Consider the following 14,109-nt stretch of genomic DNA (forward strand, 5'->3'; position numbering starts at 1 on the left):
CATTTTGAGATTATAAACATATAGAATTTCTATTAAGATTAAAACTAAATAACAAGTGGATATATCACATTTAAATGATTTTAACGACTTATTACCAATTTTTAAATAATAAATGGATTATATTTTTAATGATTTAATCTAATTGAAAACAAATAAAATGTCAAATTAGTATGATATATATGATATAATAAATAAATATCTACAAACATTATCTCACATATACGTACAATTTTAAACTATCCTTGACAAATATGATATATAAGTTTTGGATAACCGGTTGAAAAAAAAAAAAATTGGTAGTTATATTTAATTCTTAAAATCACAAAATATTGAATAAAATTCAACTTTGGGACGTATAAATCTCTACTTTTGGACGATTATATGAAATTTTACATATACTAAAATTATATTTTGTTACATGTAAATGGTGTTATTTATTAAAAAAATATATAAACTTATAGGAATGGATACGAGACAGGAGAATTTAATTCAAAACAAACATTATCTGAATTATTTCTCATAATATAATTGTTATATGAGTCACGGTCATAAAGTTAAATTCACTTTCAACTTTCAAATATAAAACTACGAGTACGATACGGGGACATGTAATTTAAATTGCTAAATTTAATTTCCACTTTCCTATTTATTTCAAATATTTAGACATGAAATGACAGGTACAAGAAGATAACGTATACTTTGGATAACAAAACTACGATAAATCTATGTTTAAAAAAAATAGAAATACCTAAATCTTTAAAAAACAAAAAGGCTAAAACATGAATCTTTGAATTGAAGAAAGTAATGAGAAATAAAGATGAAACTGAAAGATCAACAAAATTAAATGTCGAAAAAGGATTGTGTATGCTAGGATTACAGACAATGTCTTGTGAATGAAAATGGTAGGAGCATGTGACTTAGATTGATAATTAGATTTTATTAGTTTGATAAAAATAAATATTTAAACGAGGAATACGGGTATCCTGTCTAGATGTTTTACCAAGTTTCTTATAATACACATTGGCAAATGATTATGTTTTAAAAAGAAACGATTATGGGACAATTTTATGACAGATAGAAGACGGGACGGGGCGGGGTGGAACGGGACGGGTCAGGACGAGACGGAAAGGGACATGACGGGTTTTCTATTCTAAACTACACATAAAACAATTCAAACTAAAGTCAAACCCAAATCCGATTTAACATCTCTAAGCAAACAGTTAGAAATATTTTGATTAGTTTAAAAAATAAACACGTAATATCACTTACCATTTTCATTTAAATAATTTTAAAATTGTAATTTTAAAATTTGATTATGTAATACAATATCTATATTTTACAACTGTATGTCTATATATAGTTTATCAAATAAACTCATATAACAAAATTTTACCAAAATAGCATCTACTTAAAAATCGTAATTTTGTAAAAATAACTCCGCACGTACGTGCGGGTCCATCACTAGTTATGATATAAGTAAACTACTTGACGTATGAATGTATGATACATGCAAAGAAGACGTGACATGTATATGTCAAAAATATTGGGTTGTCTTAGTTTTTTCACGTAACATGAATTGTATATATTTTTTCTTCTCATTGCCTTTTGTAAGGTTTTAAAATAATATACATTATAATTTAAACAATTTTTGGTATATTGTTAAATTAAGAGAATTTTTGAGAAATACCCCTTTTGGTGTACCTCTTTTTAAAAATACCCCCTTTATCTATTCATTTTCAAAAATACCTCTTTTTAAATATAAAAAATTATAAAGTTTTATATAGTCTATAAGGTACTTCTGTATAATAACTACTACTGGGAGATTCGATACAAATATTTCAAAATATTTTAAAATATTTTAAATAGTTTTAAATCGTTTTTATAAGTTTTAAAAGGTTTTTAAAAGGTTTTTAAAAGGGTTTATACGGTTTTTATAAGGTTTTTTATAATTTATTACACATATAAAGGTAATTTGTGTATATATTTATAAGCTTACACACATATTTGGATAAATTTCAACATTTTTAGTGGGTTTTTTTAAAAAAGTTTGAAAAGGGGGTATTTTAAAAAGAGGTATATGAAAAGGAGTATTTTTGAAATTTCCCCATTAAGAGAATGATGTTAAATACTATAATTATGTTTTCTCTTTTCGAGTGATCGATTTTCTCTTTATATTTGAACCACATCAAGATCGATAGAAAACAAAGCATTATATATCTTCTCTTTATCTCATATTCTAAAAAAAAAAAGTAAATATAAAACTAGATTTTTTGGCACGCAAAATTTGTATCGTTTCGTAATATATTAAGTATGTAAACAATTTACCTTTTAATTAGTCTATATGAACTAAATTTTTTTTCAGTAACTAAAAAGTTTTAGACGGAAGTCCATATATTTCCTCAGACTCTAAACTAGAAGATGTTATATGAGCCGATCTTATAATTTATGTCGACAAAAAATAAAGGACTTTAAACACTATACTATATCTAACTTATGTCTATATTTTGTTTTTTTAAAAGAATTTAAGTCTCTTTCATTGGGTCTTTTAGAAAATTCATTTTAAGTTATCGACTTGTAGACTACCACCAGATCTTTTCTTCATGTTTTGTTTTCTAATACACGTGCGTATCCACTTTCCAATAATAGTATCAATAAATTTTTTCATTATTGTAAATAATAATTTATATTATTAAAAAGGTTAAAAAAAAAAATCCTATTAACGTGTTGTGTTTTGTAGTAAATAAGAAAATCGCATAGTAAATGACGTATGCAATATAATCAAATAATCTCTCAGAATTAATTTTCACATGTAAGTATATTTTAACTTGATTTTTTTTTGGTAATGAGTATATTTTAACTTGATAGCATCTATATTACTCTCTCCGTTTGAAAATAGTTTGGCCATTTTTTTCTCAAAATAAGATAAAATTCTAACAAATTTATGCAAAATTAATTAGTTTTTTATCGATTTCAACAATTTATATTTTACAGATTATTTTTTCATTGGTCAATTGTATTTATATAGATATTAAATGATGATTTTATATAGAAATAACAAAAATTAAATTATTTTTTAATCTCTGTTTATTTGTTCAAAAGATCATATATTGTAGAACAGAGGGAATATTAATTTAATATGTCAACTTATATTTTATTCTTGAAATTTGAAATATTTTAATTTCATTAGACAAAATAAGAAGCGAGGTGTAAAGTCTCCACTGTTTCTTTTTTCTCAGTTTTGTTTTTGCATATGCATTTGTATTTACTTATATTTTACGACCATGGAATAATAAAGCTGATATATAGTTTAAACCAAAATTCCTGTCTTTTTCAGTTCAAGTTCATTAGTAAATTAGGAATGTGTAAACATAAAAATGTATATTTTAAAATCTAAAAAACCACGAAAAATATATACCAGTTAATGTTATTTTTTTTTCTTTTAATTTTTGTTTAAACTAAATCGACAATGTTTAAAACTATTAATAAACACTAATAAGTGATATTGCTCTAATGTATATATACAAAGTTAACTAATAAACTATTGCCTCTAGTTTGAATTGATATAAGTTTTAGTAATTTCTTTATTTTAATTACGAAAAAAACTTTTATTTTATCTTATTTTTATGTATTGTGATTGTTGTTAGTTCATGTGCACCAACCTCTATGTATAAAAGGAATAAAAGAGAAAACTATGGTATTCAAAGAAGACAAAAAGGTAAAAAGGCCCAGAAAGTCCAAAAACGATGGGCCCAATATTGGGTTGTAACGCATTGACAAGTACACGTGAATACCATTTCCTTCCATACGTATACAACCAAATTATAATCCTTAGTTTTATATTACTTTCCTACATTTTTAAATACATATTTTCTCATCTACTTAAAATTATGTATTTTTTTACTTTCGTTTTCCAAAATTTAATTGACAGAGAGATACATGGCGAATGAGGCAAACGAGAATGCATGATTAATATTGGATATTTATAGTATTTATTTATATAACTAGTTACGAAAAGAATCATTATTTTCAATGATATTTGTCGAATTTTAATATTTTATTTAAAATTTGAGAAAAAATTTCGGATAGCATTTTTTTTTTTCAAAAATCTCACATTTATTTTTTTATTCCAAAATACTACAAAAAAAAAATTATTTTTTCAAAATTAGCATAAATATTAAAATCTGATATTTGAAATGCGTTGCATTATTTTTTTATGTTTAGGTTTACTATTTATATGTAGGGTATAATTTTTATGGGTAGGATTTAGTGTTTTTGGATTTAGAAATTAGTTTTTAATGTTTATGGATATGCTATGACTAAAGATTTAAAAACTTTACATTTGTTTCAATAAAAGACTCAAAAATATTCTAAACTTTTAAATGGTAAAACATAATCAATTTAAAATATTTATGGCAAAATAGCATATCCAAGAAATGGTAAGCCAAAATAAAATAAAATATTACATAATAATTCCTTCAATATATTCACCATACGTACTCACAAGTCCGGATCCAACCAAATACTGTAACATAAACTTTTATAGAATTTAAAATCAAGAAAAAAAACTAGAGAGAGAAAAAGAAGCTAGATTTAGAGAGAGAAATAATGGCTGTAATGATGATAATGAAGCTGGCATTTTCTGATTTTTAATATAAAGGATAATTCTCTATGAAATAAGAGAATATGTAGTTATTGCTTGAAAATAATCTTTATTTTTTCAGTGTTATGATGGATTCTTGTAGTTAAAGCATATAAGTGCATAAACATTTTTGGTCGAACAAAAGCATAGCATTTTGGACCATCATGATTTTTTAGTTATTACTATTTATAGTGTTTTCTTATTTACATCATTTATATTTACGTACGTTGCAATGTAGCATAAAAGAAGAACTCTATAATTTGAGAACCAATTCCATATTCGTAATTAAATCATAGTTTAATTTCAGCTTTAAGAAATCATATACTTGCATTTTTGAATGTCGTGCTTGCATTTTTGAATATTCGATGGACCCATTTCATTTCTCAAGTTATTAATTATTTCATTTCAGTTCTCAAGTTGTAGGAGGACTTATCAAGAAGATACGTTATGAATTCAATTTCACTAACAAAAACTGTGCAAGAGGTAGTCATATGGTAAGTTGGAAACTCACTTAAGATATTTCGAATAAAAAATAATTAGAGGTAAGAGATAATAATTCAAGTGAAATCATATTTTTGAGTAATATACGAGTTTGCTTGGAAAAAAAAGAGTAATATAAGAGTTTGTGACATCGCGAAAGTGTATTTTACTCAAATGATTGTCCATATCTATAACTTTTTTTTTACCTTAGTTCAACTCTATTAAATCAAATTAAGTTTTTTTTGCATCGAAAGATTAAAAAGAAATCATCAGATAAAATAAAATTTGGTACGAATATATAATAAAAAATGATCCGAACATATAGAAATGTACAAAATTTAGCAAGAAAACCTCTTAACTTTTTTTTAAGCTTAATGAATTTAATAACTTGTTTGAAAAAATAAGTTTGTATGTGTTTAAATTTATATGTAAAGTTTTTTCGGAAAAGTATATTCTTTTGTTATTTTGCTAAAAAGAAATTTGATTTTTCTTCTTTAAGATATATACTTTTTAACTATGTCAGCAATTCATTTTCTTATTTTTATTTATATAATAAAGTCGTGCATCTCTCTTTCTAGACATGCTAGAATTTTAAAATTTTGACTTTTAGAATTTTAAACATTATTTTGATACTGATTCTCAAACATTGAATATACAGTAAAACCTCTATAAATTAATACTCGATAAATTAATAATCTCTATAAATTAATAAATTTCTCCGGTCCCAAGTTGGGACCAGTGTAATTTTAGACATATTTCGATAAAATAATAAGATAATAATTTTTTTGAAAATCCTTTGTAAATATATGGTCCCAATAATATTATAAATTAATAATTAGGTAAAATTTTCAAAATATATGTATATATAGACACATTAGTTTTTGTTAGAGTTTATTTCTAATATTTTACTATATCAAAAATTGTTAGCATTCTCTTTCAAGACATAATAATTATTATTTTCTTTGTGATTGATTAAATAAAATACTAATTATCATGATTAAATCTCATTTTTAAATATTTTTCTGAAAAAACTTTCAAATTAGGAAAATCTCTCTATAAATTAATAATTATTAATTTATCGATAAATTAATACCTCTATAAATTAATAGATTTTCATGATCCCAACATTATTAATTTATAGAGGTTTTACTATACCATGATCTTTTTGGCTTATTTTTTCTAAATCAGATGATTTTCTCTTAAATCTATGCATAATTAATTATAGTTTTATTGATTTTAACAAATTATATTCTGCAGATTTTTTTATTGATTAAATTGTGTTTTGTTAGATATTAAATGACCAGTTTATCTAAAAATTATCAAGTTTATATATTCTGCATATTTTTTTATTGATTAAATTGTGTTTTGTTAGATATTAAATGATCATTTTATCTAAAAATTATCAAGTCTACCATAGCTATAGTTTTAACTAACCCTTTAATATATGTGTGTATTTACTAAAAAAATCATCTATTATAGAATGGAAGGATTATAAATTTTTATATATTTCCTTAAAATAAAAATTATAATGCCAAAAAAAAAATTACAATTAAAGTTTTTTCAAAAAAGATTTGTGAACCCAAATTGCTTACCAAAATTATTCATTCAACTCTTTTTAATTTTTTTTTTGGCAACATTGTGGGATGTCAATTTATGCCGACTCAATCAATATATTGTGGTTAGGTTTTTTTATTTTCTGGTAATAATTCTGAGAGTGAAAGGAGTCTCCTTTTTGTCTCTTTCTGTCTTCGTTTTCAGAATTTTAACTCACATTTTCTCCGATTTGCTCTTCTCTCTCTCTCACATCTCTTTGATTTGATTCTTCTTTGAGACAACGGATCCAAATCAGACAACACTCTTGAACTAAAATCAATGGAGATTCATCAGATTCCGATGCAGTTTCTTCTTCTTTAAAAGTATAATTCAGGTAAAAAGTTTCGCTTTTTCTTTCTGGGTTTCTTCTTCTCTTCCTGAATCTGTCATTGTCTTAGTCAAAGTTCTTACCTTTCACGTTTTCTCAGATTCGCCCACCAAGTGTTTGTTGAAATTCCCCAAAGAGAGATGAAGGATTTCCCTTCTTGCTTTGGTGAAAATGGTGTTCAAGTTGCGGATTCGTCGTCTTCGAACTCTGGTAAAAATGCTCAGAATCTTGTTACTTGTATCTACCAGTGTCGTATCCGTGGAAGGAATTGTTTGATCACTGTGACATGGACTAAGAATCTGATGGGTCAAAGTGTAACCGTTGGTGTTGATGATTCTTGTAACCAGAGTCTTTGTAAAGTCGAGATTAAGCCTTCTCTGTTTACTAAACGAAAAGGGTCGAAGAGTTTAGAGGCGTATTCGTGTAATATCGATGTTTTTTGGGATCTTTCGTCTGCGAAATTTGGATCAGGTCCTGAAGCTTTGGAGGGGTTTTATGTTGGTGTTGTTGTTGACAAAGAAATGGTTTTGCTTCTTGGTGATATGAAAAAAGAAGCTTTTAAGAAGACGAATGCTTCGCCTTCCTCTTTAGGTGCTGTGTTCATTGCTAAGAAAGAGCATGTTTTTGGTAAAAGAGTGTTTGCAACGAAAGCTCAGCTTTCTGCTGATGGGAAGATTCATGATCTTGTGATTGAGTGTGACACGAGTGTCACTGATCCTTGTCTTGTTGTTCGTGTTGATGGGAAGACGATGTTGCAGGTGAAGCGGCTTAAGTGGAAGTTTCGTGGCAATGATACGATTGTTGTTAATAGAATGGCTGTTGAGGTTCTTTGGGATGTTCATAGTTGGCTCTTTGGGTTGCCTTCAGCGGGAAACGCAGTGTTCATGTTCAGGACTTGTCAATCTACCGAAAAGAGCTTGTCTTTCTCACAGGACATGGTGACAACAACAAACTCCAAGTCTCAAAGTTTTGGTTTTTCGTTGATTCTGTATGCTTGGAAGAACGAGTAGAACAAACAAAAAAAAGTGAGTTTCTGGGTGCTAACAAAAACCTTTAAAAGAGTTTGTTGATTCCTTATCGACATTTTTTTTTCTTTATAGCATGATTAATGAGTTGATTCATAATTGGTTTCTGTGATATATATTTCCTTACAACAATGATGGAACCAGTTTAGTCTTGACGAATGCGATCTCTGTATACATCTGTTACTTTTGTCATAGAACCTTGTTTCCTTCTTCAGGTGGATAATGTGAAATCGCGAATACATATATCCCTCGTTCGATTGTCTTTTGATTTTCGTCTGGTCCTTTATTAGCTTATTAGCTTACACTGCTCTCTGATCTTGTAGCTGGTGAAGTTTTTGATGTTTAGCAAACTTTTGCTTACCTTCTTTGTACAGAGGCATATAGAGATAGTCGGATTTGTACATCAAGATTCTTAAATTGTGTATGAGTAAGTCAGATGTTTCTTAGCTTTCACAATCTGATTCATTGACTTAACCTGCTTTGTAAGTCATACAAGACCGCTGAAGTTTCCGGTTTAGATAGTGTTAAAGTTCAAACCAAGAAGTCTCAAGTTCTTTCAACACTGCAAAACAAAAATGTTATTGTGTAAGTTTCAAACATGAATTACTTGATTTGTCTAAAGCATAGCTCTCTAAAGCTAAAAAGCGAAAAAATATTGTCTTTGTCCGAGAGATTCTATTAGTAAAAACTTTTGAAAAAATTTGAATTGTCAAGTCACGGAAACGTTCTGTAGAGAGCAGACAGTTTTAGATACTGTTCTGTGTAATGAAAAATTCAAACTTCACGCTGTTTAGCTAAGAATCTCTGCAACTACTTGCCGTTGAATGCCTCTGTCTTTTTGTGGTCGGAGAAGTACACATGATAAAGTCATCAACTTCAAAGTGAGGAAGAGTGCCTTTTTTTTCCTTCTGTTACTGCAACATTCTTTTGAGACATCATCACATGTTTTGTTTTTTCTGTTTCGGTTCTGTACGGTTCCACCCAAAGTACAGCAATGTTTTTCCTGGCCCATTACGCTTTTACCTTAACATAGGCCCATTTTTAAAAAACTAGAGAAAGGTATATATATGACTTCGCCACTTTAGGGCTTTGAACATTCGATCATAGCTTTGGTTTCCTTGACAAGTCTTCTGCTTCTTTCTTTTGTTATATCTTTCATCTATCTACTGGTGATATATTGTGGCTGCACTTCACAAATCATCCTCTACCAAATCATCCTCTACCAAGAAGATTGTCGTCTACTATGATTTTTTCTACTTTGAAAAAAAGAAGATTGTCCTCTTCTAGGAATTCCAAAGTGGCAAATCCATCGTTTTTGTCGCTTCCAGATGAAATCGTCTTGAACTGTTTAGCCCGCATATCAAGATCGTACTACCCGAAACTCTCCCTAGTGTGCAAGACCTTTTGCTCTCTCATCAAATCCTATGCTCTAACCGTAGAGCGACTGCGTCTTCAAACCCTTGAAACTCTTGTTCATGTCTACTTACAGCTTCCCTATAATCCTCGTCCCACCATGTTCACACTGTGGATAAAACCTGGTCAAATCCTAACAAATCAACTCGAGAAGGAGGAGAGGTCTACTGGAGATACTCGTTTGGTACAAGCACCTTCTTCATATAATTCTAGTGAACCAATGTACGTGACAGAGGTAACGCAATGACCCGTCCTCTGACGTGTTAGTTGGTAATAAGGAAGAGCTTTTTTGGCGTAAAACCATCAACATGACTGTAGCTAGAACAAAACCTAGTGCATACAACTTCAATGGGAAAATATATGTAATGGGAGGTTGTGGGGCTGATGAATCCGAGAATTGGGGTGAGGTTTTCGATATAAAGACTCAAACTTGGGAACCTTTACCTGACCCTGGCGCTGAGCTGCGCTTTTCTTCTATTAGAAAAATAGAGGTGATCCAAGAAAAGCTTTATGTTAGAAGCAACGAGAAGAACGAATCAGTTTACGATCCAAAAGAAGGTAAATGGGAGGTTACAAAAAAATCATCAATATTGTTCGATAGATAATGTATGGTATAATTGTGACTTACAAAGCTGTAAGTGGTATGACTCGAAACTTAAAGAATGGAGAGTGGTCAGAGGTTTAGATATGTTGAACAAGAATCCTCGTTGTGGTATGATTGAAACAGCTAACTATGATGGGAAACTTTTACTCTTATGGGACAAGTTCGTGCATCATCTTCAAGACAAAGATATTTGGGGTGCTATGATTGCACTTGAAAGACGTGAAGGTAGTGATGAAGTTTGGGGAAACGTTGAGTGGGCTAATGTTGTGCTTACGGTTCCGAGTTCATACGTTTTCACGTTTGGTTTAAGAAATCGGGTTTAATTAAATATAATCATGTTTTTTGTTTATTGGGTTTTCGGCAATTCTATGTTAAAATGATTTTAGCACTAAATGTACTTAAAAATGTATATATATACTAGGTTTTACCCCGTCATACACTACGGGTCCATAGTTTCATATATTTGTTGTCAGAAACTGTAATATTTCGGTATTGTGTTAAGTTGGATTATAAATTGTACATTTTCGTAATCAAAAATGTTTATATTGTTTGTTCCTCACATCTACAACGTTATTCTTTAACAATCGTATAAAAGTGACTGTTGTTCAGTACTCTTAATACCATATATATAATCTAGACAAATATTAATTTCTCCTTTATGATAAAAGTAATCAAATTATGAAATTGAACCACATATATAAGACAAAAAAATATTAAGAGATCCATTATGATTAAACGCAGAGGTTGTGATTGCGGTTGCGGGAGTCTGCGAAAGCGGGCGATTGCGATTTCAAACGACTGGTTTAGCGTTTGATAATGGGTACATTTGCAGGAGTTTATGACTGGTTGACCAATGACTGCAATAGCGGCTACATAAAAAATTTAGAAAATAATTATTATTTTAGAAAGTAATGTTAATATATATTTTTTATTTTACAGATTTTCCTTTTTCAGTTTTTTTTTTTTAAATCAATCGCAATCGCTCGCAACCGCAAACGCTTGTAGGAAAGAGCTTTTTAAATCCAGCGATTTTGAGCGATCCCAAGTGGTGTGAAGCGTTTTTTATGATTGGTACCAAACGGTAGCAATCATAATCGCACGCTAGCAACCGCTGGGCGGATGAGAGCGAGAGAACCAATCAACACCTTAGGCCCGCATATTTGTTTGGGTCCATTTGTAAAGTTGTATTTGTCAATAATAAAATATATATTGTTAATCCCATTAGGCCGAGCATATTTGTTTCGTTAGACATATTAATTCCTAAATAATGAAGGACTCTTAGCACTTACATAATTAGATTCTCTTTCGTTAACAAAGTATTCACAACTAAAGTGTTATGTCCGAATAAGTTGTGTTATTTTTAAACTTATTTATTTACCCCAAGAAACATATTTTGGAGAGAGTGAAAATATCACCTTCAAGTTGCGAGAAGGAACTCTAAATTTTTAAATGGCCTTTAAGTTTACCTCTCTTACAGCAAATAAAGAATATAACATGAATTGATTCAATGTCTATATATATAACATCATTATCTCATAAGAACAACGAAGGTCAGCAATTTTTTTCCTCTGGTACTCAAGACAGCTATCATTTTCCCCAGCTAGCTGCAACGATGGCATCAAACTTCACATTCTCACGAACAATGAGGGCAAGACCATCTTATGGTAGTCTATACGTAATAATATAGAGTTGTTCAATATATGATAGAATATATAGGTAGTCAAATTTATTCAGGTTGATTAGAACGTACGAATGAGTAAAATCATAGACTTCGGGGAAAGGAGGATTAATGTGAAGTTGAGATGCATCAAATGAGTTAGAAACAATTTTGATGCCTGAAAGGATACAGAAAGCAATATATCTGATTTGTGTACTATTGGTAATTTATTCTGACTTTATAAAGGAGTAAAGTATTAACCGTTGTATGTTTTGATTTTAGCAAATTGCAGGATTCAAATGAGGAGGACTCCTTCATGCTCAACACAAACTCTATAAGCTTGTGATGCAAACGTCCCCCACAAGGTACACGATAGACGCTCATCCCAATTTCGCGATAAAAACATATAGTTTAAATACGTTAAGTATATATTTTGAATACGTAAAGTATATGGATACAGAAGAGAGTCCTTACGTCTCATTCCTTAATTCAAGATCAATCTTCGTAGTTGACTGTTTGTCTCAATGGTCTCAATCTCGCCAATATGATTTGACCCATTACATCTGAAAAATTCAGAAGTAGAACATTAATCGATTAACATAAGATTTAGATATAATGTTGAAATAAATACAAACGCCGAGCTATGTATTGTATACTTACCAATTAACATGGAAGGATTCATTCACCATTCTGAATTTTTGTAAACATAGCCAAGGACAAAAAGTTTGAATCAGAAACATGCTCGCTTATCGTCACGACGGTACCGTTTATGAAAGCCATCTTGTAGAGATGGTGGGTTGGACGGAATTGACCAGTAGCATGAGTGAGCTGGAAATTCTCGACGAACCTCCATTGACCAATTGTTAAATTAGTCACATAACGATTAAAAGTTGATCATGGATGTTATTAACATTTTCATACATACATGAGTTGAATTGCACTAACCTTGTCGTTAGAGAAGATCAACTCGAATGTCTCTCCAGTCATGTTTGTGTATTGGCGCCAAGAGTGTAGCACTTTAACTTGGACTCTCTAAGCTGTCTTGTAAGGACGTATGTCCCTCAGGTATGCAAACGTAGCAGCCATGAAAAAAAGCTTTTTGAAAAGGGTTATTGCCGTAGGGATATTAGAGTGAGGTGAGTATGTGGTGTATATGATTTAGCTATATATAGTGTTGGGAAGAAAAAACCACTTAAACCTAGATTCATAACAGGCATGGGGATAAAATTTAGTATATTTTTAATATTTTCGAAATGGCAATTTGAGATTTTCAATGGAGGGATATTCCAAATATATACGTGGTGGCAGTAACTTTCTTTTTTCATCTCAGGAATATATGAATATTTGATTGCCACAATTGTGGAGGGACGAAGATACGCCTAAATTTAAGGGATGAAGTTTCGATTTGGGTAGTAATATATGGTTTATTAGTTATGATATTATATATGATATTACCTTGATTATGGGTTGACGTTTTCGTATGCATAGGAGAATTGAGGGATCAAATACTGTGTTAAATATATTCAAATGGAAATGGAAGTTATTAATAAGCCGGTTACTGCGTTTGAGAAAATCAAAGTCACTTAACAACCGGCTGATTATATTAATGACATATTTAATGGGAAAATTCCATAAAAATTCCCCATATAATTTTAATTTGGAACTTTAATACTCAATGTTATTTGGTTGGAAATAAAATGCATGGTTTATTAATTTGTTGTCTATTAATACATCAAGTATATAAAAATTGTCGAATCGAAGAAATCGCTTAACAAACGGTAATCGGATTGACGGAATCACTAAACCGGGTTTAATGGAATTACACTAAACTTAGGGTTTATCGATCCCAATTCGATTTGGGATAATAGCAAAGGACAATGCAGTCTTTGGATAACCCCAAATAACCCGTGTGTTTAGGGATTAGTAATTTCGTCAACCTCGGTTTAGTGATTCCGTCAATCCGATTAAACGGTTTATTCGATTCGACAATTTTTATATACTTAATGTATTAATAGACCAAAATTTAATAAATCATGCATTTTATTTCCAACCAAATAACATTGGGTATTAAACTTCCAAATTAAAATTAGATGGGGAATTTTTATGGAATTTTCCCCATATTTAATCTTCTTTTATCATCAGAAATGAACATTATGAGAAGGGCAGTCAATGGTAGTATCGCAACATTGGATCCGATTAATGCAATTGAGATCTTAGTCGAAAAAAATCACCGACCCGTTTTGAACTATTTACCACACTAACCTTAATGATAAAACGCTAATTAGTAGTGGGTAATCGGTGTCCAAAAAATTCTAAACAACAGTGGCAAAAAATTTGTACTTCAAAAATGTTATAATAGATATAGATATA

General features: G+C 29.8%; 2 protein-coding genes across 2 annotated transcripts; both read left to right on the plus strand.

Moving 5' to 3' along the window:
• Nucleotides 1-6,884: 6,884 nt before the first annotated feature.
• On the plus strand, nucleotides 6,885-8,310 carry LOC17883321. The gene is made up of 2 exons (XM_006288313.2): nucleotides 6,885-7,046; nucleotides 7,141-8,310. Exon 2 carries the CDS (start codon nucleotides 7,181-7,183, stop codon nucleotides 8,048-8,050), a length of 870 nt encoding a protein of 289 aa, XP_006288375.1. The 5' UTR covers nucleotides 6,885-7,046; nucleotides 7,141-7,180; the 3' UTR covers nucleotides 8,051-8,310.
• A 998-nt stretch (nucleotides 8,311-9,308) lies between these two features.
• LOC17881072 (putative F-box/kelch-repeat protein At5g28160) lies at nucleotides 9,309-10,405 on the plus strand. The gene is given in 3 exon segments (XM_023780040.1): nucleotides 9,309-9,715; nucleotides 9,717-10,036; nucleotides 10,140-10,405. Coding segments are annotated over 3 exon segments (993 nt in total).
• The last annotated feature ends 3,704 nt before the right edge of the window (nucleotides 10,406-14,109 follow it).

Source organism: Capsella rubella, unplaced genomic scaffold, assembly GCF_000375325.1.
Source record: "Capsella rubella cultivar Monte Gargano unplaced genomic scaffold, Caprub1_0 scaffold_6, whole genome shotgun sequence".
Lineage (NCBI taxonomy): Eukaryota > Viridiplantae > Streptophyta > Magnoliopsida > Brassicales > Brassicaceae > Capsella > Capsella rubella.